This window comes from Paroedura picta, chromosome 9 (assembly GCF_049243985.1).
Source record: "Paroedura picta isolate Pp20150507F chromosome 9, Ppicta_v3.0, whole genome shotgun sequence".
Lineage (NCBI taxonomy): Eukaryota > Metazoa > Chordata > Lepidosauria > Squamata > Gekkonidae > Paroedura > Paroedura picta.
Genome location: NC_135377.1, coordinates 82,289,111 through 82,315,499, shown reverse-complemented (window position 1 = coordinate 82,315,499; position 26,389 = coordinate 82,289,111). Strand labels below are relative to the sequence as shown.

General features: G+C 49.4%; 1 protein-coding gene across 1 annotated transcript in view; it reads left to right on the top strand.

The window, feature by feature from the left end:
- The first annotated feature begins 1,209 nt into the window (after positions 1–1,209).
- PHLPP1 (PH domain and leucine rich repeat protein phosphatase 1) overlaps positions 1,210–26,389 on the top strand; it is a 158,579-nt gene continuing 133,399 nt past the window's right edge. Inside the window, exon 1 of the mRNA XM_077353419.1 lies at positions 1,210–2,804. Within this exon, the coding sequence (XP_077209534.1) occupies positions 1,403–2,804 (1,402 nt within the window). The 5' untranslated portion in view covers positions 1,210–1,402. The remainder of the gene's footprint in view (positions 2,805–26,389) is intronic.

Below are 26,389 nucleotides of genomic sequence, written 5' to 3'. Positions count from 1 at the left end.
CTCGGTATCTTGAAGCTTGAAAATATTCCAGCAGTTCCTCCAATCAAAAGGTTGAAAAAGGCTGAGGTGACACCTAATAGTTGGGGAGATCTGCTTCAGTGTATCTGAAGAAATGTTGCAGGCGCATTGGATCTGCTCCCCAGCCTTCCACTCTGTGCTCCTGGGCTCCTCCTGTGTCCTATGCTTCAGCCCAACAGGGCCACCCACCGGACTCTATCTCGGCACAGGGTTACCTGCAGTAGTGGGACCCTTCTGCCTCGGGGTCTCTGAAGAGGGGCGCGGGCATGCCAAAACGGGCGCCCAGGATGAACCTGGGTTGGCCTTCAAGGGGCCCCTGGGCTCAAGGGAACGGCAGCATTTAAGAACCTCCTCGTTGGATTCCATGGGTGATTGGGGCAGGACAGGCAGGAAAATCAGAAAAATAGCAACTGGAAGACTCTGTAGCATAGACTAATCCAGACGGGCAGCACCGCCAGGAATCCACCTGCGGCAGAACACCTGGAGTGAAGCCCCGCAGCCCAGGGGTAGGCAAACTGCGGCCCTCCAGATGTCCATGGACTACAATTCCCATGAGCGTTCGCTGGCAGGGGCTCATGGGAATTGTAGTCCATGGACATCTGGAGGGCCGCAGTTTGCCTACCCCTGCCGCAGCTCCAACCAGCCGCGGGCCTCGGCGTCCTGGTGGGCAGTGCAGGGGCATTCCGGGCTCCCCCTCCGGGCAGCGGGAAAGGCCCTCGGGCGGGCGGGCAGGCGGGCGGCGCGCGGAAGCGGTCGAGAACGCGCCTCGCCCCGGGCAGCCGCAAAAGGAAAAGAGGCGGAGGCGGAGGAAGCGGACGACTCTGTCTCCCCGCCCGGTAGAGAGAGGCCTGCTGGGAAGTGTAGTCCGCGCTCGGTCCGCTCGCAAAGGCAGGGAGGAGCCGCGGAACTACATTCCCCCGACGGCTCCGCGCGACCCTCGACGACTTCACTGGTGGTGGTGGGGGGAAGCCCTACGATTAGGTTGCCTTCAAGCCGCGCCCCTCACGAGGGATGGCGTCACCTCATGAATATTGAGAAGCCCCCGAGCGGCGTTGCTAGTGCGAGGAGGAGGAGGAGGAGGAGGAGGGAATCAAAGGACAGCCGGCACCGTCGAGGCCTGGCGTGATTAATATTCATAAGGCGCCTCGGGAGGAGAGGAGAGGAGAGGAGAGGGAGGCGCGGCTTCCTCATTTCTCCCCCCCTCCCCCCCATGGCGCTGGCCAGCCCGGCGGACGGAGCGGCAGCTGCGCGGTGGCGGCGTCGGCGGCGCTGCTGCTGCTGCTGCTGCTGCGGCTGATCCGGATGGAGCGCGGCGGAATGTTCGCGGCCGGCCCATAATCGCGGCCCCTCCCCCGCGGAAGGCGGCGCGCCCCAGCGTTCGGCCATGGAACCTGCGCAGGCGGCCCGGCAGGCAGGCGCAGCGGAGGAGGCGGCGGCGGAGGAGGAGGCCGGGCTGGCCAGGGGGGAGCGGCCCGGCGCGGACGACGGAGCCCGGCGGCGGCAGCAGCAGCAGCCCCTCCACCCCCAGCAGCAGCAGCAGCAGCGGCGCAGGAGGCGCGGGGCGGCGGCCGGCGGGGCTCCGCTGGCGGCCAACGGGACTCCGGCGGCGGCGGCTGCCGGCGGCGCCAATTCGCTGCTCTTGCGGCGGGGGCGGCTGAAGAGGAACCTCTCGGCCGCCGCCGTCGCCTCCTCTGCTTCGTCGTCGTCGGCTCCGGCCCCCGCCTGCCCGCGCAGCCTGGATCGCAAGGCGCTGCTCCTGCTGCCCAAGCCGCCGCGCCAGCTGCAGCCCCTGCAGGCGCCCGAGCGCGACTGGGTGCGGCGGGACCTCGAGCGGGGCTGCGTCCATGTCTTCTGCCACCCCCACCACCATCACCACCACCATCACCACCAGGCGCGGGCCGGCGGCGGCGGCGGCGGAGGCTCCCTGCGGCCGGTGCTGTGCAGCCTGGACACGACGGCGGCCGAGGTGGCGGCGCGCCTGCTGCAGCTGGGCTCTCGCGGGCCGGGCGGCGCCGTGCGGGTGCCGGGCAAGGCGGCGGCGGCGGCGGCGGCGGCGGCGTCGAGGGGAGAGAGTCGCCTGCTGGCCGCCGCGGAGGAAGCGCCGTCGCTGTCTCCGGCCGGCAGCCTGACCCCGGGGCCGGCGGGGCGGCGGGCGCGGGGCCGGCGCGGCGGGGAAGCGGCGCTGCTGTCGCCCTCCGACGGGAGCCCCGCGAGGGCCTTGCCGCCCAGCGAGCTCTACTTGGCGGGGCCGCCGCTCTCGTGCCCGTCGCTGCTGGGCGCCTCCGACAGCGAGAGCTTCAGCCCCAGCGCCGAGAGCGCCTCCGACCGCCTCGAGCCCTACAGCGCCGGCGGCGCCTCCTCCGCCTCCTCCACCGCGTCCTCCTCCGAGGACCTCGACGCCGACCCGGAGCCGCAGCTCGACCGCGGCGACGGCGAAGAAGAAGAAGAAGAAACCGCAGCCGCCGCCGAGGGAGACGGCGGCGCGGGATCGGGGCCCGGCAGGAGCCGGCGGCCCGGGGAGACCCCCGGCAAGGGCAAGGCGGCGGCGGCGGCGGCGCCTCGGGGAGAGCCCTGCCTTGCCGGGGAAGCCGCCGCCGCCTCGGCGCCCCAGCGTCCGGCGCTCTACGTCCAGCTGCACGGCGAGACGGCCCGGCGGCTGGAGCCCCACGAGAAGCCCCTGCAGCTCCAAAACGACTACCTCGCGCAGCTGGGCTTCCGGGACCCGTGGCGGGCGCAGGAGGAGGGCATGGACGCCGAGACCGGCTGCCTCATCCGCTTCTATGCAGGTGCGTGGACGCCCACGGCAGGCCCGGGGGACGCGCCCCCGGGTGGAGTTTGGCCTGCCTTGGGAGCAGGGGTAGGCTAACTGCGGGCCTCCGGAGGTCCGTGGACTGCAATTCCCAGGAGCCCCTGCTGGCAAATTGTAGTCCATGGACCTCTGGAGGGCCCGCAGTTTCGACTACCCCTGCTTTGGAGTTGCCCCATTAGGATTCTCTAATACAAGGGTTCTTAAGTTTCCATATTTTATAAGCCAAGCCAAAACAGGGGCTCATGGGAATTGTAGTCCATGGACCTCTGGAGGCTCACAGTTTGACTACCCCTGTTCTAATGCTTCCTATTATCATCAGCATTTTCCCTGCGGGTTCGGTCAGGTCTGGAGAATGGCCCAAATTAGGTTCTTTTCTGCATTCCTTCCCTCACCTGCCGCCCTTGCGGGAATATAGGCCGGTAACCACCCCCTTGTCTTCTTATAGGGGAAATGTTTTGGAATGCGAGCATTGAAGCCGCCTGCATGCTGCTCGGATCTTGGCCGCACCTGCAGGTTGTTCTCTGGCCCTCCTTGTGAACTGCGGGGCTTCTCCCATGTACCTGTTACTTTCTTTAGTCTGTTGGCATGCTCCTTTCCCTAAATAATCTCCGTTCACTTGCACGAAGTTCCCGCACGCAACAGAACAATCCGAATCAGACGTCCAAAAAGGCAGTTAAATCATGCTCAGGGCAGCGGCTTCAGAGTCGCACTCCCAGTGTTTTGTTTTTCCTTCTCGGAAAAATGGTGCAGCAGCAGGTGAGATTTGGGAGAGGCCACCTTGTGACTTAAAAGTCACGCCACAGAGGCCCCATTGTTTGCTTCTGGCGATTCTTGTTTGTTGGGCCAACTCTGCTCCGAGGAGGGTAGGTGTGACTTGAAAGGTTTTGGACATGAAAAGGGAGACCTTGCAAAGGTGAAGGGAGATTGGGGTTCACTTCCTTGGTCAAGGCGGAAACGCTGGTATCCTCGAGGAAATCTCAAAAAAACGAAATTTGCTGCTTTTTCACTTTGCTCTGAGGTCTGCCTGGTGATCTTTTTTGCTATCTGGTTGGTTCCAAAGAATCTGCCCAGGGTACCAGCATTGCTTGGACCTTGTTTGTATCTCTGGGGATGTCTTCAGGCACGTTGCAATATGTCACCAGTCCCCTGGGCCCCACTTTGGTTGATAAGTCCCACACATCAACAGAGAAGCTGCCCTGGGCTGAATCAGACCATCAGTGTCGGTCTTGTGTGCTCAGACCGGCAGCTTCTCTCCAGGGTCTCTGGCAGAGGCCCTCCCCGTTGCCGACTGCCCAGTTCATTTTATCCTAAGGTGCCGGGGGTTGAACCTGGGGCCTTCTGTGTGCAAAGCAGAGGGACTTGATAGAGCTGCGGCTTCCACGGAAGATGACGAAGGATCTCTTAGGCGTTTAGCTTAAGGCTACAATCCTGCCTGCAGTTGATCCTGCTGATATGATCTTATGCAACCTTAGCCCAGGTGGGAGCCCTGTGGAACAGGCATCTCTGGAGGCTGGTTTAGCAGGGTGCTCTTGGGTGCGCAGGTGTATGCCGAGGGGGTTCTTCATAGAGAGGCGGACTTCTATAGGTTGGGTGCATGGCAGCCTGTCCCGAATGCTCTACTTCCCATGTCTTGTAGGTGACAGGGACGGTAGTGCTGTTTGTGTTAGTGGATTTCCTTTGATTGCTCACCAGTGTGCTGATAGGAGCGGTGAGTCATGTTCGTTGTGACCTTTGCAAGGAGAGCAGGAAGGCTTGGCCTCCGTGTAACCAGTTTGCCTCTAGTTAAGTCTTGGTAGATCTGGGGTTAAAACTGGAAGCCTTGGGTTACTGCTTAATACAGGGTTAGTCAAACTGCGGCCCTCCAGATGTCCATGGACTACAATCCCCATGACCCCCTGCCAGCATTCGCTGGCAGGGGGTCATGGGGATTGTAGTCCATGGACATCTGGAGGGCCGCAGTTAGACTAACCCTGTATTAATATAGGAGGTGAAACAAGCCCATCACTCTTCCCTAACAGATCTGGGGGAGCTGCAGGCGTTCATGCATGCGTGCTCTGCCGTTTTTTAAAAACGGCCTGTAGACTTTGGGACCAGGAAGACAAATAGAGGACATCCGATCTGCCCCCCTCTTTGCATAGCCACACACAGCAAAATGCATGCCCTACATTTCACCCTGGATGGGCACAGGCTGTGGGTCGAGGAAGAGAGACATAAAGTGCAAGGAATAAAGGTGGTGTTAGGAACCCCGGGCTCTTTTTTGCATGCGAGGAATGACACTGGTAAAATCTTTGTGTAGTGCGGGTGTACCTAAAGTGCCTTCAAGTCGCACTACAGTTACCATGATCCCCTGGCAACTGGCTGTGCTGGCAAGCGTTCGTGGGAATTGTATTCCATGGACATCCGGAGAGCCACAGGTTGGCCACCCCTGCTGGAGGGTTTTCATGGCTAGGGTGGCTGAGAGGTGATTTGACAATGTCTCTGGGTAAAGGTGAAGGTATCCCCTGTGCAAGCATCGAGTCATGTCTGACCCTTGGGGTGACGCCCTCCAGCGTTTTCATGGCAGACTCAATACGGGGTGGTTTGCCAGTGCCTTCCCCAGTCATTACCGTTTCTTTTACTGACCTCGGAAGGATGGAAGGCTGAGTCTGCCTTGAGCCGGCTGCTGGGATCGAACTCCCAGCCTCATGGGCAGAGCTTCAGACTGCATATCTGCTGCATTACCACCCTGCTCCACAAGAGGCTCTTCTGTCTCTGGGTAGGAACCCTCAAATTCCTTGGTAGTCTCCTATCCAAGTCCTCCCCATGGCCAGCTAGGCTTGTGCACTTTGGCCGCTTTGGCCAACCCTGCTTTTCTTCTGAGGTCGGTCTCGATTAGGATAGCCTGGCCCGTCCAGGTCACAGCATGAATGTAATTTCAGTAGGTAACGAGGCCTGGTGCTTCAGGCAAGAAGCCACCGCGTTTGAACAGTCCTCGTCTCTACAGAGTGAAGTTTCATAGTGTAAAATTACGAGATTTGCTGGCATTTTCTTCTCCCCAGTGTAATTATTGTCGCATATTATATCCGGAGGGTGGGAGGGGGAGCCGCTCATGTTTGGGACTCTAGAGTCCTCTACTTCTGTTCTACCAGACTGACAAATAGGAAAAAGTGAAGATTTGGAAGGATTATTCTGAAGTGAATGTTCTAATTCAAGTCTACTTATGGGCATTGAGTTCCTCGGTGGTGTTACAGGTCTCAGCGAGAGCTCTGGTGTTGCTAGGGGGACTGATGGATGATACCACCTGATGCTTTTCATGGCTATTAGCTTTGTTTTTGCCATCAAGTTCCAGCCCACTTAGGCAGTCCAGTAGGGCGGGGATGGGCAACTGTGGCCCTCCAGATGTTCATGGGCTACAATTCCAGATGTTCATGGACTACATCTGGAAGGCCACAGTTGCCCACCCCTGCAGTAGCGTGTTCAGGGCTGGTGTGTCACTGCCTGCCTCCAGGTTGCAACCCTGGGTGTCCTTGGTGGTCTCCTTTCTGAGTGCTGGCCAGTGTCGATCCTTCTTAGCTTCTGAGATCTGATGAGGTTGGGCTAGCCTGGGCGATCCAGTTCAGGGCATTGCTGTTCTATGGGGTGCTGTCATCTGCAGATAAACTTTACTATGATTGTACATAGAGTATCACAGCATTGGACATTTCAGAAGTTTGAACTCTGTGTTTGCCCAGCAAGGCAAGCTTGCACCTGCTAAAAATTACTTGTGATTATGAAAGCTTCAGAAATCCTGGTCTTCTCTGAAGCCCGTTGTGTGATGTTGTTGCTGTGAGCATGGATTTCTTTGGCCCATTTCAATTGCGCTTAAAATATCTGCTTCTCAGGAGTTTGTGGACACAGAAATTTTATTTATTTTACCCCTTGCTCGCTAGTGGAGAACTTTCTGCGTTTCTGTAGATTTGAAACTGGATAGAGCTCACTTGCTGGGTTGATGTGACAAGCCACTGGTGGGAGAACGCAGTACAGCCAGAATGCATGAGATTTTAAGTTGTGTGCATGGGCCTTTAAGAGTAAGGCACTGTATCTGTGCCAAAAAGGATGAGGGCACTCTACTTCTGGGAGTAGGACAGGATTAGCAGGAGTTGTGAAAACGGGTTTAGAACTTAGACTTTATTGGATTGTTTTGTCTTGCTTTTGGAAGACTTCACTCTTTGAATTTTGTTGGACGGAAGGTAACGTTTTGGAGGCCGTTAGTCTTTGGCCTCTTGTAGCGCAGAGTGCTAAGCGGCAGAAATGCTGTCTGAAGCTGTCTGCCCATGAGGTTGGGAGTTCGATCCCAGCAGCTGGCTCAAGGTTGACTCAGTCTTCCATCCTTCCGAGGTCGATAAAATGAGTACCCCAAGGGTCAGACATGAGTCGGTGCTTGCACAGGGGATACCTTTACCTAGTCTTCCGCCAACGGAGTGGTTATTTGTGCATGCATGCTTTGTGAATTTGGAAGCTGTGTTGCAAATGTGTACGAATGCATACATTCTCTTGATAATCTTATGTTAACTGGACAGTCTGTTTTTGTTCTTGCACTGTAGGGTTATTAATGCATCAGTGTCAGTGTGCTGTGGAAGGTCAAATTTCATCTCACCTGTAGGTCTGTGCAGCCTTTGTACAGGTGACTTATAAGGCAGAAGGGAGGAGGTGGCTTGATTACTTTATTCTGAAGAAATGCTCATGAGTACGAACAGATTGTTGGGTTCTATCTCTGTTAAGAAATCTAATAATGTCGCTATATGAACGGCTTACCTTGATTCAAAGCATAGACATAGGATCCTTCTTAGGCACACAATGACGTCATGGTATTCAGTGATCTTGGGCATCCACGGGTAAGGACACAAGATCCTTTTGGAGACTCACTAACAAGTCATTTGCTCAAAGAAAACAAAAGGTGGGAAATTGTATCTCCTGTAATAAGTTGGTGGATCACTTTATGTCTTTATACTTAGTTGATGCCTCTTCTCTACCATCAACTATGGAGGCTATGTTGGTTTGAAAGACAGAGATATTACTCGGTACCCACCTACGGAAGCTCCCATCCTGAAACTGATTGTTGGTTTATAGCAGGCAAGTCGACAGGGCCCAACTGGGTACCACCAGATTTAACCAAGGATTTTGCCACTTGATGGTCCCCAGTTCTAACACTTTTGTTTGGGACCATTAATTATTCTGTACAATTTCCTGTGATGTGGCAGGAGGCCTCAGTGGTTCCTGTTTACAAAAAAGGGTACAAACCTGCTCCCCAAATTATAGACCTATAAGTCTGTTGTCATCTTTTGGCAAACTTCGTGCAAGCCATTTACCCACTTAACTTGAAAACTTAGATGGACTCTGAACACCTGTTGGGAATCAAACAAACTGCATTTTGAAAGGGTATGTCAAAAACATCATTGTGTGGCCCTTGGACACATGGTGGAGAAATATGCTAGAACCAAACAGGGTAGGTTATATGTTGCTTTCTTTGACCTAAAGTCTGCATTTGATATAGTCCTTGGGGATAGACTAGGGGTGACATATTGCAGGATAAATCTACCAGTTAGGCTACTTTTTTGATGTGGGGACATCTCTAGCAATGGCACGGGGGGGGGGGGGAGGCAGTGGAAGTCTATGGATGTGACATTACACTCACCCCGGCAACTGAACAACAGAATGGCGCGGCTGAGACGACTATATTGGGCCCACCTCCGCCTCCTTCATTCCAGGATGAAGCCAGGAGAAGGGGACAGGAGGGAAGGACTGTTGGAACCTCCTGCTCAGGTGGAGGAATGGATGAGGCAGGGACTGGCTAGGCCTGGTGCTGATCACCCTCACTCTGCCCGCCTGTCATCTCCCCCCCCCCCGCAGTTGGGGGAGTGCACGGAGGGCCCTTATGCTGCTGGGTGGGTAGCTTTGTCTCCATCTCCCTAGTGGAGAGAGGGTGCAGAAGACACAAAAAAGCCCACCCTACCTGGTGGCATAGTCGCCAATGCAGGCTTTGGGTGCTCCTCTATGCGCTTTCCTGATGGGTGGGGCATGGAAGACAGATGTCTGTGGTGGCAGAGAGAGAGGGGCTCCGTGCCGGACTTGGCCAGCCACCGCCGAACCCATTCCTCCGTCACCTGAGCCAGCCTGCACCTGTCCGAGGTCAGGGGAAGAGCCAAATTGAGTTTCCTGTTTGCTTGCTTTTCTTTCTCCTTCCTTCCTGCTTGTTTCTTTCTTATCTTCTCTTTCCTTCTAACCTGGAGTTGGCAACCTGGCTGCCAAAACTCCCCCACCCCCCAAAAAAAAATCAGCCAAGATGTTTCCGTATAGATTTTCTGTGAGAATCAGGTTCTCACATCCATTTTTTATTAGTCGTCTTTACTCTGAGATTAGAGTCTGTTGTGGTGCAAATGGCTGTTTATCTGCTCCCTCAGAGGTCAGTAGGGGCAGGTTTGAGTCTTTGTAAGTAAGCTGTGTCCTTGTTCCTGCCTTGTTGAATCTTTACATTCGTGACTTAGCCCCTAGATTGAATATGCTGTCTTTGCACCACCCACCTTCCACTGAGAGCTGGGGACTTACCTGATTCAGGTCATCTCCTATGCAGACAACATGGTTCTCTTATCAGTAAGGAGGGTGGGACTCCAATGATCTATTGCAAGGGTAGTCAAACTGCGGCCCTCCAGATGTCCATGGACTACAATTCCCATGAGCCCCTGCCAGCATTTGCTACCCCTGATCTGTTGAGATCTCCATTCAGTATTATGCAGATGAACATCTTATAATTAATGTCAAAGAGTCCACGGTTCGAGTTTTTGCTAGATCTTGTAGGCCGAAATTATTACGCTGGAATGTCTCAGGTCACATTATGGAAGAAGTCCAGTTGTATAAATATTTGGGAGTTACATTCCACTGTTTGCTTTACACACTGAAGAGATTAACTGTGGAAGTCCAGTTTATAGCTCCAATTTTGAGGACATTTTTTCTTCATCAGTGCTCAGTTTGTCCCTGCAAAAATTGCCTCACTGTTTTAGTATGCTATTCTGGTGTGGATTGGTATCTTGGGGATGTGCCCAGTTATGAACCATATGAATTTCCTTAGATGGATCTTAGTATGTCCTAGATCAGGGGTAGTCAAACTGCGGTCCTCCAGATGTCCATGGACTACAATTCCCATAATTGGGAATTGTAGTCCATGGACATCTGGAGGACCGGGAATTGTAGTCCATGGACATCTGGAGGACCGCAGTTTGACTACCCCTGACCTAGATGCATTGCCTCATCCTCCTAATGAATGGACACTGATCATAAGACAGTGTCTCTTACAGCTTGGCTACTGGTTATTAAATATTGGCTTGCAATTAATATAGAAGGTAAGGAATCTCTAGTTTCTCTGTCGCTATCATATTATTTTAACCCTGGATGGGTGTGCGTACTTATAGATAGCTGAACTCACTTGGTTTTTACGACTCCTGGCTCTAGGGAAGACTGATGCTTATACTTTGTTTCGTAGCCATCTTGTGTTAGAAGAACGGCATGAATTTCAGGAAGGGATGTCGCACGCATAGCCACCCATGTACTTTGGGCATTTATACTTTAATCAATAAATACTAGTTACCATATTATTTCTATAGTATTACGCACCATGCTATTGGAGATTTCTTTTTCCTTGCAAGAATGAATTCACTTCCACTTGCAGTCTTACAGGGACAATTCACTGGCCAAGAAAGAGGATCTAGAATGGGTATCTGTGATGGGTTTTTGGTAGAAACCATTGAGCATTTCCTCTTGTTCTGTCCAGTTTATTTTGAGTCTAAAAGGAAATTTCTGGATCTTCATCTGAATAAGGAGCTTGTGCACTCCCTCCGGTTATCATTTAATGACTCTTATTTATTTATTTATTTGAATTAAGGCAGATTGTGAGTAGGTGGCAGAAAGGACTGTGTTGGTGCTTGGTTCTCGTGGGCCTTTCTTGCATACCCAGGGAAACGCCAGTTGTCACTTTGGGACTGGGAAGCAAATTTCTTCCAGGTCAGAACGGCCAGGGATTCTGGGTTGTTGTTTTTTTTTGGGGGGGGGGGGCGGGGAGCATAATCTGGGCATGGCATCGGGGTCACTGTGAGTGGGCAGGTATTTGTGAATTTCCTGCATTCTGTGGGGGATTGCAGTAGATGGCCCTTGGTATCGCTCCCAACTCTATGATTCTGTGATCGTTCAATTTCTATACTGCTTCTCCCCACAAAGGGGTGTGGGATAATTTATAATAAATATTATTATTAATATAAATAAAACTCCTCCCCCTCCCCCCACTCTCTTAGCATACCTGGAGTTTAGCACAACCGAACAGTTTGTTTTTAACAAATATTGAACAGCAATAACTTTCTGTTACATTGCGGCTGTTTTCTGGTTGAACAAGCTATTGGATTTAAGACCTAGAGAGGATAAGAGAGCAAAGAGCTCTGGACTGAACTTTCCATGTGAGAGTTGTTCCTAGCTGCAAGCGCATAGAATCACTTATGCTTCATTGATTTATTTTTTTCAACATGTGGAACGTCGTTTGGTTTGGTTTTCTAAGTGGGCAGTTCAGCTTTTCTTTTCTTGCTTCCCCTTCGATACCCATAATTTCCCCAGTTTGCATTAGGAACGCTGCAGCCTGCCATTCGAGGGTGTATCTGTCATGGAAAAGCTACTGATGTGGTCTAGCCTGCCAGCGTTGTGGTTGGGCCTCGATTTGTGGCCAGCCGAAATTAGCAGTGAGGTAAATACAAACACGTGTTCTTTTTGCTTCTCCTTTTCTCGGTGGGTTCAGTTTCCAAATTGTCACTTTCTCTGATCCTAAAGTACAAGCAAATGGATCATATAACAAATTGAGCCGCGGTGGGGATAAGGAAGAAATAGAGTTGAACGGGGAGCTCACGGGGAGCTGCTAATAAGCCATGGCTTTGTGGCACCTTAAGGATGAATACGTCTTTATTCCACCGTATAGTTTTTGTGGGGTACAAATGTAGACAGGCGTTTTATGTTGATTTATATGGCAACCAGGACGAGAGATTAACAGAGGTGATTTGCTATGGCTTGCTTCAGTATTGCAACCTTAGATTTCCATAGAGGTCTCCCGTCTGTGCTAACCAAGGGTGGCCCCCCTGCTTAGCTTCCAAGATCTGGCTTCCAAGATTGGGCTAACTGGCCCATCCAGGTCAGGGATCATTTTAGGTGCCTGTGTGTGTGTGTGTGTGTGGGGGGGGAAACCAAAGAACAGTAGGGACAGGGTGCTGTGAAATGCAGGAAGAGAAGGGTAAAATGTAAAGTTCAATCTCATTGAGAAGAAAATCTCATAGAGAGGTGATTTACTAGTTTAGCTAAGGCAGGGGTAGTCAAACTGCGGCCCTCCAGATGCCCATGGACTACAATTCCCATGAGCCCCTGCCAGCGAACGCTGGCAGGGGCTCATGGGAATTGTAGTCCATGGGCATCTGGAGGGCCGCAGTTTGACTACCCCTGGGCTAAGGTATTCGTTGGTTTAAAATTTATGTACACCCCACCTCTTTCCCTTTGGGGGACCCCAAACGGCATACAACACAGTGACCGTCCTGTGTAGGAGGATAGGCTGAGAGTATGGAAGTGGCCCACAAGTCACCTTCCATTGTTAAGTAGGGATCTGAAGTAGGATTGGGCACTTCGACACCCGTGTCTCCCTTCCCCCCCCTGTGCCGTGGTGCTGGCTGCTTCGGGCATCAATGGGCTTTGGATGCCGAAGCGCCCAACCCTAATTTGAACTTGGGTCTCCTGGTCCCTGGCCCAGCCCCCTGTCCACTGTGCCACACTGTTTCTCTGTGCATCTCCCTGGGTAACTGTTGGGCTAGAGCTTTTGGGCCGCGTGTGGGTTTGTGTCTGTGTATGAGGCAGGTGGGTTCTGGAGTTTGGCGAGAATTTGTAGCTCCATTACAGGCATATTATTATAGCTGGGAGATGGCTTAGCTGAATTGGTCCTGGGACACTCACTGAGAAGGGCCTGCAGTTGACTTCTCTGAGCGCCAATTACAACCCCTCTCATGTCTGTACAAGACGGTCTTGTGGTATATTAATTTCTCCCAACAGGTTTTTTGCAGCTCTTTAAACAGAATCCGGCGTGCTCTGGATGAGGACAAATTTAAAAACGAGCATATTGCTTGCTGTAGGAATAATAATAAGAGCCTCTTGTGGCGCAAGAGCCTCTTGTGGCGCAGAGTGGTAAGGCAGCCGTCTGAAAGCTCTGCCCATGAGGCTGGGAGTTCAATCCCAGCAGCCGGCTCAAGGTTGACTCAGCCTTCCATCCTTCCGAGGTCGGTAAAATGAGTACCCAGCTTGCTGGGGGGTAAACGGTAATGACTGGGGAAGGCACTGGCAAACCACCCCGTATTGAGTCTGCCATGAAAACGCTAGAGGGCGTCACCCCAAGGGTCAGACATGACCCGGTGCTTGCACAGGGGATACCTTTACCTTTACCTTTAGGAATAATTTATCAAGGGCAGCGATTCTCAACCTTCCCAATGCCCGCGACCCTTTAATACAGCTCCTCATGTTGTGGTGACCCCCAACCATAAAATTATGCAAGTGATCTTTCACAGAAATTAAACCAAAACTGACCAATGGCTTGAAGATCCATTGTTCATGGTTGTATATAAATTGTTTTTTTCCCGGGGTTTCTCAGTTCAGTTCTGCTTCTTTGTCCATCCATGCTGTTCTTGCTCTTTTCCATTGCTCTAGCAAACGAACGCTCTCTTGATCTACCCCGCAAGGCTGTTGTGTGAATGGTGCCCCTCCCCCAGCCAAGCTGCTTGCCCTGCCATGACCCCTGTGAAAGGTTCAGTCGACCCCCAAAGGGGTCCCAACCCCCAGGTTGAGAACCACTGATCTAGGGTTTTGGAATGAAATGGGCATTCACCAAAGAGTGTTCATCTGCAGAATGGATTGTGTACGGCTCATAATTGCAAGGGGTTTTGTGGTGTTACTGGTGGGGTTGTGTTGCTAGGCATGATATAGAAGTCTGGTGTGTCAGTTCCTTATTTCTACACCCTGCTCACAGACCAAGAAACTCAGTGCATGGTTGGTTTTCCAATTCTTCCCCTCAGTGAGAAATGTCAGGCTGAAAGTGGTCTGAAATCACCCAGCGAGTATCATGATGAATGGGGGCTTGAACCCTGGTCTGACACTCTCACTGCCCCATGCTGTACTGGGTTTCACAGATCTGCAGTGGGAGTGGGAAACTTGTGGAGATAAGGAAGCCCCTGACCCTGTGGGGCCTGGTCAGCACCATCTGTGGCTAGAAAATGACTTGGGCTCCCCACAGCACTGATAAAGCTGTTCTGACCGAGCAGTAATCTCAGGCTCACCCACCCCACAGGGGGTCTGCTGTGGGGAGAGGAAAGGGAAGGCAATTGGAAGCCGCTTTGAGACTCCTTTGGGTAGAGAAAAGTGGTGTATGAAAACCATCTCTTCTTAATTTCACTTTGCCTCAGCTGTTAGTTATTTTGGCTAAAAGCTGAAGGCCTTCTAGCTGATAATTCCACACACCCCTCCCTTCATCATCCAACACTGTTACTTGAAATTTCGTAACAAATCCCTTCTTGGTGAGGGTGGTATGGATATTCTTTGGAGCTTTCTGTGCAATTAAAAAAATCCATCTGTTCCACTTAGAACATTAGACACTCCGTGCAATCTGTCAGTGATGTTACGGACGCATGAAAGCCCTCAGAATAGTAGAATTCAAAGCTGTAGCAGTTCTTGCAGTTGTATTCTTAGTCTTGTTTTAGTGAATGGCATTATTGTATCGGCTTAAAAATGAAAAATGGGGTTCTTTTTTCCTTTCCTCTTCCTTCTAATCAGGAAATATGGGGGAAGGTCTCCTTGCAGCAGCCGTTTACCTGGAAGGGTGGTCTCAAAGTTGTGTTAAAAGTAACTTTTGAATGAATTTGACGACCCTGTCCACTCGAAACAAATATGAGCAATAGTTAAAGCAGCCTTTCACAACGCCTTTTACCATTGAGAAACCCCTGAAACATTCTTCAGGCTCTTAACAAAAATAAAGCAGTTCCGCAGGGCCTGCAGAAGGGAGCTCTTCCGCCAGGCATTTGGTTGAGGTCGTCCGGAGCCAGCAACATCCGCTGAACCTGGAATTCATGCTCCTGAATTGACCAACCATGGGTCTGTTCGATTGTTATTATTAAACTGTTATCCTCATGTTACTACTGTTATCATTATCATTATTTTTATTCCATTTGATATAATAACTGAGTTTGATGCATTGTTTGTTTACGTTTCATGTGAACCGCCCTGAGCCTCAGTGCAGGGCAGCATACAAATGTAATAAATGAATAAATAAAAATAATAAACAAGAAACCCCAGAAGTGGCACAAGAAACCCCAGAAATGTGCAGAACCATGGTTGGGAAGCACAGCAGTGTACATGCCCACCCAGGCCCCCCCTTCCCACCCTTCCAGGCCCAGGAAGATTATTATACATATATATATATATCTGTCTCTTCTCATGCAGTGGAAGGGGTATTATACTCATCTGTCTGATTTGGAACTAACAAGCTATGCAGGCAATCCCTTGCTCCATTGACTTCCATGGACAAGAGTTAAATTCTGCTGAAAAGGTAGTGAGGGCAACTGTGCCTTCAGTCTTTCATGCGCAGTTCTGGGTGTGCGATAAAATTCTTGTGTTGGTTCTTAATTTCTTGGTGCACTGACACGTTTTCCATAATTGGGAGTACTCCACCTTTTTGACCCCAAGGGCACCTTTGGCATATTGATTCTGTGGGGACCCCTGGAATTTGGGCACCGCTGCCATAAATCAACTGGCGCAGAGTGGCACTAGAGGCAAAATGGTTGCCCCAGCTTACCTTCAGTCCCACGAAGATGTTTCTTAAAACAGTTTGCGGTCACCCTTGCCTTAACCCATGTAAGAGGCATACGTGTTATATTGTCTTTGACCTGTTGCAAGCATTATGATTTTTAAAAATATATCTTTTACAATAAATAGCTTCAAATTTAGACCGCAGTGCACTGAGATTTGTTTGTGGGTTTGGGTGTTAATTTTGTTTGTTAGAGGAGAAAAAAACATATTTGCTGAATCGCTTCATGCTCTTCTTTAGACCACAGGGTAAAGCAGGGGTAGTCAAACTGCGGCCCTCCAGATGTCCATGGACTACAATTCCCAGAAGCCCCTGCCAGCGAATGCTGGCAGGGGCTTCTGGGAATTGTAGTCTATGGACATCTGGAGGGCCGCAGTTTGACTACCCCTGGGGTAAAGGTTCCAGTTAGGGTTGTGTCCTAGTTACTTGTGTCTACAGCAGCTTTTGCCAACCTTTTTAACATTGATAAACCCTTGAAACAGAAGCGGTACGATCAGGCAGAGTGGGGTTGGGAAGCACAGCTGTGGACACGCCCACCCGGGGCCCCTCTCCTTTCAACCCCCTCCAGGCCCAAAGTTCGCCATTTTAGGAGGGGGGATCAACGTGACCACTTGTGTTTATATCATCCAATAAGCCTTTAATTTTTTTTTTTTAAAACCTCTAATTCATTCAGGAAACCCTTCTAGGGCCACCAAGAAACCCCATGGTCTACAGAGCTTGCCACAAGAAGGTGTACGCGGTCTGATGCAGACAAGTATCGGCCATGGTTCCCCACTGCCTGTGGTCTCCATTGTCAGTCTTGTACACTTGCTCCAGCGTCTCTGACATAGCTGTACCCAACCATCACTGTGCAGTCAGCTCTTGTCTGCCCCCACAAATGACTTCTACCGCTCGGCATGCAGAGAGGGATATCCGTTTTCTAAGGCCTGTTGTAACATCTGTAGAGAAGCAGTTTTGCTCCTCGAGGATGCAACAGCTGTCACTTTACCCCAGGGTGTTACGTAGCAACCCTTGTGAGGAGGAAGTGACTAATGGCAATGTGTTCATTTTGGAAATGACAAGCGGATATTGGGTAGGTGTTAATAAGCACTCCAACTGCAGTTTGGGGGGGTCACAGTTTGGGGGGGTCACACATTTTGGGGGGGTCACTGAGTGCAGATTCAAACCCAAGGTGTGTGTGTGTGTGTGTTAAGAGCAGCAGACTAATCTGGAAAACTGGACTTGATTTCCCCAGTCTTCCCCATGAAGCCTGCTAGGTGACCTTGGGCCAGTCTCCGTTCTCTCAGAGCTCTCCCAGCCCCACCTACCTCACAGGGCACCTGTTGTGGGGAGAGGGAGGCAAGGCGAGATAAGAGGCAAGGGGGAAGTGTGTGGGGGGGAAGGAATATGTGTGTGTGTGTCTGAGACAGGGGGGAGGGATCAGTAAGGATGTCAGAAGCGAAAGGTAAGGGGGAGAGACAAGGGAGGAAAGGAGTCTGTCTCCGTGTGTGTGGACTTGCAAGGTAGTCAGTAACAGCACAGCCTGCAATGCTCAGTGCTCTACCAGCCCCCCTCCCTTAGGTGGATGTGTTCCACATAAGGGGCGAGAATCCTTGTTGGTAGATTTATTTTTTTTTTGCTCTGCTCAGTGCCCTATCACAGGGGTAGTCAACCTGTGGTCCTCCAGATGTCCATGGACTACAATTCCCATGAGCCCCTGCCAGCATTCGCTGGCAGGGGCTCATGGGAATTGTAGTCCATGGACATCTGGAGGACCACAGGTCGACTACCCTCGCCCTATCATATGCATCAGTAAATGTTCATTTACCAGCTCTTCTTCTATCGCCCAAGTGTTTCCTGTAGGTTTCCTCTCTTGTTAGATTGTCTGGCTGGCTATACAGCATGTCTCTTTCTGGAATGCAGCCGAGAAGCCCGTTGGGTTGTCCTGGGTGTCTGGGAAGTGTTTGGGCTCTCATGGAAAACCACTGTGGAAGTAAAGCAGGAACCAAAGGACTGCCGTTCATCTATTTTGGTGGCACGTGACCAACATAAATGGCATGCTGTACTTGGCGCAGATTGCATGAGATGCTTAGCTGAACATCTTGCTCCTGTTCTGGAGTGTGTACATGTTGTGATTTTCTTTTTTTTTAAAAAAAAGGCCTTGCTCTCTCAAACGGGTGGGGGAGTGGATGAAATTCAGAAGAGGGAAAGGCTTGTCAATAGCATGCAGATTTATAATCCAAAGTAAAAAGAGGAAAAGCATGTCTCCAAAATGCCCCGTGAATATGTAGCAAGTGTGTTCCAGCTAAATTATATTGGTAAACAAGGCAAAGGAGGAAAACAACTATTGCTGGCTTGCAGCAGCAAGGTAGCTTAGTCAGTTCAGAATTTGGCTTTTCGGAAATCAATTTGCAACAGTTTTATGAAATTCTTACGCATGGGTGAATAGTTCTTGTTGGTCTCAGAAGTGAAGGTTTTGTCCTGCGATCTGCAGATACCTGTTTGAGTGTGGTGTTTACAGGTGGCTCTTAATATATAGTGGGGAGGGGGGGGGAGTGCATTTTTAACAAATCACTGGAATTCATCCTGTGTTTTTTCTTCATGAAGGAAGCTCGTAAACCAAAGATGTTGTACAGAGAGTGTGATGTGGATGGAATGCATTCCAAGCATTCATGCGGAGGATCTTGAATGATGTCTGTGGTGAAGCAAGGTTGCGTCTTTACTTACAGCGGATTAGTGTTCATCTGCAGTGTTAGTCCAATTTAGAAATGCGGGATTAGCATGCTGGTGTGTGGTGGAACCGTTGTTTGCTCCTGGTCTGGTGTTCTAAAGCAGCAGTAGCAAATCCCACAGGAAGGCCATGGCTGCTTGGGCCGCTTCTGACTAGATAAAAGTTCATTGGCACCTTTCAGATCAACTAAGTCTTATTCAAGATACAAGTTTTCATGTGCAAGCAGACTACTTGGTAAAAGAACATAGCAAAGTATACATTTGTGTGCAGGCAAGGGTAGCTTCTGTGACGACTTCTCCTCCTCCTCCCACTGACAGCTGTAAAATTTCCAGAAATGTTGAAGTTGCTGTGAAAAATTTAATGTGGGAGAAAAACTGGAATAGATGTAATATTTTCCTATCAAGCCACGACTTTTTATTGACCGAAGAACGTATAAAAAGCATAATTTTTATAAGTTATTATATATAATAATAGTACTATTTGGCATTTGTTTTCTATAAGAAAAACTAAAAACATATCCTTGAGAAATAGTTGCAAACTGCTGTACTTGGTGCTACCGTAGCACATGTCCCTTTAATTTTTGGAGGCAGTGGTGGAGTAGCTCAGGGGTAGTCAACCTGTGGTCCTCCAGATGTTCATGGACTACAATCCCCATGAGCCCCTGCCAGCAAATGCTGGCAGGGGCTCATGGGAATTGTAGTCCATGGACATCTGGAGGACCACAGGTTGACCACCCCTGGAGTAACTGAAAGCAAGCTATCTCAAACTGAAAACTTCAAGGATGGATGTCCTCTGGCAGGGAAGGAATGGGCCAGAAGAGGAAGCATGCCTTCCCATGCTGGATGGGCGCAGCTCACAACTGCACAGACGGCCAGGAACCCGGGAGTGATTTTTGATGCTTCCTTTACAGTGGAGGCTTAAGTCACAATGGTAGCTCAACCGACCTACGCCAAACTAGGCTACTAGCACTGTATCTGGACCCAGGGCACCTAGCCACTGTGCACCTCCAGACGTAATTACTGCAACTTGCTCGACATGGGCCTACCCTAGACCCTGCTCTAGAAACTACAACTGGTTCAACCTGCCTGGTGGAATGAGCTCCCAAGAGAGATCAGAGCCCTGCTGGAGCTTGCTGAGTTCCACAAGGCCCGTAAGACAGCTCTTCCGCTGGGCCTGTGGTTGAGACCAGCCAGCATAATAGGACATCACTGGGCCACTCACCCATCCCTACCTTTGTCCCCCACTTTTTTCCTCTCCAACTTGTTCCTGGAATTCACTTTATTCACCTCAGCACTTTATGCTGGTACTAACATTGATCAGCTGTGATTTTATTGTCAATTAATTATTTTAGAGTATTTTTAAATCTGTTTTACTGTTTTATCCAATTAGTTGTACACCGCCCTGAGACAACATAGTCTGAGAAGTATAAAAATCCCAAAACAAACAAACAAAGAGTGGTATGATACATTGCCAAATTGCCACAGGGTAGTGGAGGGGAAGAATCCCAAGTGTGAGTGGGATTCATGTGGGTTTCTGGAGACAGTCATGATCTTTCTGAGCGCGGCCTTATTTTAGCATGTTTATTTGGACTTATAGTTACGAAACAAAAAATTTGACGCTGACTTTATGTCACAATAGCAACAAATACTTGAGCTGAAATATTTGATTAGGGAAAACACTTACTTGTGATAAACTGGAGACAGGATGGCATGCACTTCCTTATGTTTCTTAAGAAGGAAACTGACACACTAATTTTAGCACACCCACAGAACTGTGCATGAGATGCAAGGAATGTAACTCTCACCCACTGACCTCACTGGGCACCTCTACTGCTTGTAGATTTGTTAGTTCCCTGCCAGACTGGTGGCTACAATATCCCATCCTACGATCTCAGCGGATACGCATAAGAAACCTTTGGTTTTTAAAATGTGACCTGCTTAGCCTGTTAAATGAAATCATGACTACTTATATGCATTCATGGTTTTTGTCTCTTTCCCCCGCCAGTGGTTTACAGAGCATTAAAACATACATGTACATTTTCACATCGCTCTTAGGGTTACCAGCCTAAACAGCTAGGCTTGGTGTGGTTAGGAGGGCAGACTTCTAATCTGGCGAGCCGGGTTTGATTCCCCTCTCCTCCTCCACATGCAGCCAGCTAGGTGACCTTGGGATCGCCCCAGCACAGATAAAGCAGGTTCTGACCAAGCAGGAATCTCAGGGCTTTCTGAGCCTCACCCACCTCACAGGGTGTCTGTTGTGGGGAGAGGAAAGGGAAGGAGATTTTAAGCCGCTTTGAGACCTCTTCAGGTGGAGAAAAGCGGCATATAAGAACCAACTCTTCTTCTTCAGTAATAACAGGGCTCCCTCAGCCTCACCTTCCTCGCAGGGAGTCTGTTGTGGGAAGAGGAAAGGGAAGGCGATTGGAAGCCGTTTTGAGACTCCTGGTAGAGAAAAGTGGCATCCTGGGAGAGGGTGCCAGTGGAGGGAAAGAGAGACGAAAAAGTAACAAGGAAGTAGTGGGGAAAGTAGAAGAAGACTTGGTTTTTATACCCCATTTTTCATTATCCAAAGGAGTCTCAAATTGCCTTACAGTTGCTTTCCCTTCTTCTCCCCACAAACAACCCTGTGAGGTAGGTGGGGCAGAGAGTGATCTGGGAAAGCCATGACTGGCCCAAGGTCACCCAGCTGTCTTTGTGCAATTCTGTGCATATTTAACCTCATTAAGCACAGTTCAATTCTGATGTACTTACTTTTGAGTAAACATGAATAGGTTTGGGTGTCTTAATGACTATTAGAAAAAATCTTTGAACCACATGTGTTTTGCTTTCATAGTTGTGCCATCTCAGTCACTAATAGACCCATGTAAACATTTTTCTTTAATTAGATGTCGGAAAGATCCATAACTTTTAATTCTGATCTTTTTTTGCTTTGAGCTTTATGGACTTCAGAGAAAGGGGGTTTTGTGTGCACTGAAACTGATTTAACTCTTTCATGTGTTTCTTCCTTAATTATTAGCAGAAGGATTCCAACAATTTACTTTGATTATGCGGAAGTATTCTGTATTTCTATTTCATGTCTTGGGGCAGATAGAGGTGTCTTATTTTCCTTGACTTTCTCTGGGGTTCCCCCCATGATCTTCACAGCTTTATCTAAATTAAATTTATAAATAAGTGGCCAACAGTGGTGATGGAGAATGCTGTCCAGATGATTTATCGTGACCCCATGTGGCAGGGGTGACCAAACTGTAGTTCTCCAGATGTCCATGGACTACAGTTCCCATGAGCCCCTGCCAGCACATGCTGACTATGGCTGACCCTGCTTACCTCCCAGAATCTGTCAAGATTGACCTAGCCTGGGCAAACCAGGTCAGGACACAAGCTGCTAATAGGGTAGTAGTGGTGGAATAACATGAAAGTTATTCACTGTCAGTAAAGTGATTCTGTCAGTGTCAAATACAAATATTTCCATGAACTAATAGTTTATTTGTTAAACTTCTTTGTATCATTCTATATGTGCTGCAAATGCTTGATGTTTTTAAGCAATAGCAGCTCTGTAATATATAGCATATTATTTTTAAATAAAACTTATTTATATAAGTTTTATATAAGTAGGTTTTATTTTAAAAACTTTTTTTTTAAAGTTAATTTTCATGAAGTGTTTACCGGTTTAGGATTCTTACTCTCCTGGAAATCTCTGGGCATTTTCTTTCTGGAACATTGTCAAGTTGCCACTTGGGTATGAGATTAGCGGGCCCTTGACCTATGACCTCTATATCCAAAACATCTGTGAGTCTATGTCGGTGCTGCCAAAAGGTGAACTGTTGCGTTTATGATAAATTCTTAGATGGTAATCTCCCCATTAATTATATGTCATTTAGTATTCTAACTGCTTTGAAGGCTTAATAAACCGTTTAATGACAAAAGCGTGACTTAGATTTTTTTAAAAGGCAATTAAACGCATTTCTGGAGGACAGGTTTAGCAGCGATTAGCAGCCACGATAGCTAAGTGGAACCTTAGTCTTCAGAGGTAATATGCTTGTGAAATTGCTGTTGGGAATAAAAAGGAGAAAAGTTAAAACTGCCTCATCTTGTTATTTGGCTTTCCCGGTGACTGGAAACAGAATGCTGGGTTACATGATTTATTTTGTTTTCATTTGTAGTCCCAAGTTTCTCCCTGGGACTCAGTGTTTCAGAGGTATGATGGACCAGATACTTGTGTTAATGAGCTACTTAGAGCTGACAATGGACATCTGAATCTAGCAGTAAAGATTCCTTGTAGAACAGTGCAGTGCGATAGGGCGAGGAACTAGAAAAAAAAAGCACATGCTCCTTAACAGAGAGCATCTCCTGAGCTGATCCATGTGGTCACGGCCATCCTTGGTTTTGATTCAGCAGGACTCTTCCTACGTTCTTAACCTGGCACAGTTTTGAAGGTTTCAGGGTTGTACATGGCGGTGTCCGAATTGGCCGTTCCCCCGCTGACGCAGCCAGTGCCGCGCCACAGGGGGGGAGGGGAGGCGTGGGTGCTGAGTTTTGCACCGGTGCTCATGCCTCCCCTCCCACCCGTGGCACGGCGCTGGTTGCGTTGGCTTGCAGCGGCCGATTTGGATGCCATGGCACACAACCCTAATCAAGATCTCATGATAAAATGTGTGCAGGGGTCGGTATATGCCATTAATTCTGTATTTAGGGTCATCAAGGCTGCCTTTCAGTGATCGAACTGCCTTCTTTTTGGCTTACTAGAAAAGGCTTTTTCCTGTTCTCAGACACAGAACTGGTTTTCTTCTCTCCTTTTCCCGGGTTTCGTTTTTGTTTCCCATATTCTGTTTCAATACGATCCATCTGGAATGGATTCTGTTCTCGTGCAAAACTTTCTGTTAAATATATATGACTGCAAACAAGGACAGAAAGCAGTAGACTGGCAAAATCCCTGTGGCAAGGCCTGGGGAATGAGAAATCACACCAACAAAACCTTTTTTAACAAGAAGTAGCTAGGTCGGAAGGTAGAGCAAGCCTTTTGAATAAACACTAAGAAACTCTGGAGCTACTGTATTGGCAAGTGTTGTATATCCCAGCTTAATTGGACGGTGTTTGGAGTGGGGGCAGGGAGTGATTCTTAATTTTGAATTGTAAAACAAGAACGGGCCTGCCCTCTTTGCATACCTAACAACATAGCGCCCTAAATTGTTTTTTTGAAAAGCTGCTCCATCAGGCTTAAATGTTATACAGCAAACCTAAAGGCAGTTAAGCTCCCGACTGGAGAACTGGAATGATGCTGGAACAGGCAGAAACAACTATATTCTGGTCCTGCTGGAATGCCCATATTGCATAAAGAGTCACATCAGCATCTGCTGTATTGCCAACAATTCTTGCCCAGTTCTGTCCTCTAAGCACCATTGAAAGAGGGTGAAGAAACCTGGCAATTTTGCCACACTTTTCCTGATCCTAATTGTGATGACTTTTGAGACTGCAACCTTTTCCCTCTTCCTGTGGCTCCCTCCCATGAGTGGACCCTGCTAGAAATGTCCATCATGTGATTTGTCATTTGGAGAGGTTTCTGCAATCTTTCCCCCATGCCATCACAGGTCTCCCACCTGTCTCCCACCCAGAGTCTTTGGGGGGGGGGGAATTCCTTGCAGGAGCCTCATGCCCATCGGAGACAGCTCTGTTCAGTGGTATCCGCCTCAACCAAGGGGCATTTTGGTGACCTCCCCTCGCAGCCATATATTGAAAAGCCTCACGATAACAGATAAATGCTGGTCCGTGTTACCGTGTGTGTAAGTGACAGATTCATGGTCAGTGTTGTCTAAACTGCTGTCTTGTCAATTGTAAACATCAAGGCAGAGCATTTAAGCATATTTTTGAAAGTAGGTGTGGGGAAGTTCTGACTCCCGTTGCCCATTGGCCTGCTTAACATTGAGTCCATGTGGTATGCCTTTAAAGCCTGCTTTGGCAAAATCACTTTGGAAACAGGAAACTTAGGTTCTTGATATTTCCTTTTGCCTATATGGGTGGGTATAAGTATGTGACCTAAGCATGAGGCCTGCAATCCATATATGGTCTATCTCTGATTTGCAAAGTATACTGAGAAGTTTGTCTCTTTGGTAACTGAGGACAGTATATATAAGGTGGCTTGTCGGTAAATGCAGTAGGATTATAGCTTGTCCTTTAGAAACTGGGGGAAGGCTACCTTTGCAAGGGTAAAGGTTGGCAGCCAGTGATTGCAGGGCCGTTTTACAAGTTGCTGCAAACCTCTCTTGACTTCAGGAAAAAAAGTCCACCAAATTGCAATGATTTTGTTGCCTGGGGGGGGGGGAAGTGGAAGAGCGTCAGGAGAGAAATCACTGGCTCTGCTTGCCTAGGACAGACACTTGGAAAAGATCCTTCTCCCTCCCCCATTTGTATGCTGCATAATTATATTATCAAATAAAAGGCCGAGCCCATTAAATAGCCCAGCCTTTGTGAAGCCTCTGAATTGCTTTTAATTTAGCGGCTGCAGCGAAGCTGAATTCGGGGCATTCATAGGCCTGCACTATCTCCTTGGCTAGTGGCCAGGCCTATTCATGCTGTTCTGAGGGCAGGAAGTTCTCACATTCATTCAGGAGTGGACAGGGAATGGTAGGGAGGGGTCTGAGCTACGGGCAAGTTAAGGCCTTTTGGAAAAGGGAGCGTGGGTGGGGGAGAGACTGCATTAAGAACAGCTTTAAAAAAAAGGAGATTCCCGAGAGCTTAAATAGGTTTGGATGCCACAATTAAAATAGGGACGTTGAGGGCAGATTTTGAAAGTTCGGAGGATAAATTAAACGTGAGACCGGAAAGCCCCATAAAGCAAGCAGCGGAGTCTGTCTTTCCTTTTTCGCCTTAGGAGAAGCCACTCCCCCCCCTTCCATATTGGAGCACTGTGGATCAGATGTCCATGGACTACAATTCCCACGAGCCCCTGCCAGCGAATGCTGGCAGGGGCTCATGGGAATTGTGGTCCATGGACATCTGGAGGGCCGCCGTTTGACTACCCCTGGACTATGCAGACACACTCTGTACATGCAGGGTCCTTTATGAGGTAAAGAACCAGGTTGATTCTGGGAATTAAGCCAATCCCTGAACAGGGGCTAGGAAGGTAGATCAAGATGGGGTCGCTCTGTTACTTTGTCTATATGAGAGAAAAGAGCAAGAGTCTAAAGATAAAGGTATCCCCTGTGCAAGCATCGAGTCATGTCTGACCCTTGGGGTGACGCCCTCCAGCGTTTTCATGGCAGACTCAATACGGGGAGTTTTGCCAGTGCCTTCCCCAGTCATTACCGTTTACCCCCCAGCAAGCTGGGTACTCATTTTACCAACCTCGGAAGGATGGAAGGCTGAGTCAACCTTGAGCCGGCTGCTGGGATCGAACTCCCAGCCTCATGGGCAGAGCTTCAGATAGCATGTCGCTGCCTTATTACTCTGCGCCACAAGAGGCTCTTAGCAAGAGTCTAGGAACACCTAAAAAACGAAGAAAATTGGTGGCAGGACAGGAACTTTCTTGAGTTCCTGCTTGCCTCAGATACCCCATGAAAGCTCTTGCCCTGACACCCGTGTTGTCCGTCTTTCAGGTGCTCCTGCATAGGGTTGGGAAATTCGGCATCCGAAGCGGCCGTTCGCACCCGAAGCAGCCAGATCTGCGGGTGTGAACGGCCACTTCAGCCACCGAAGCACCCAACCCTACTTGAGACTGTTGTTTGTGTTTTGAATTATGTATCTTGAGGGACAGTTTGTTCTCCTTGAAAAAATGTCACGGATGGCTGGCCCGTCATAATTTCCCACTTTAGTGTAGGTAAGTGTTGTGTCGTCCTGCCGCCCCCCCCACGCCCCCAAAGCGAATTCTTGCTGTCAGCTATTTTGCACGAAGGCTATGATACGATGTTTTGTGAAGCTTAAGAACAGGGATTCTTCCTAACCAAGAATAATTTTGTGGGATTAAAAGGGAAAAAAAGTCTCTG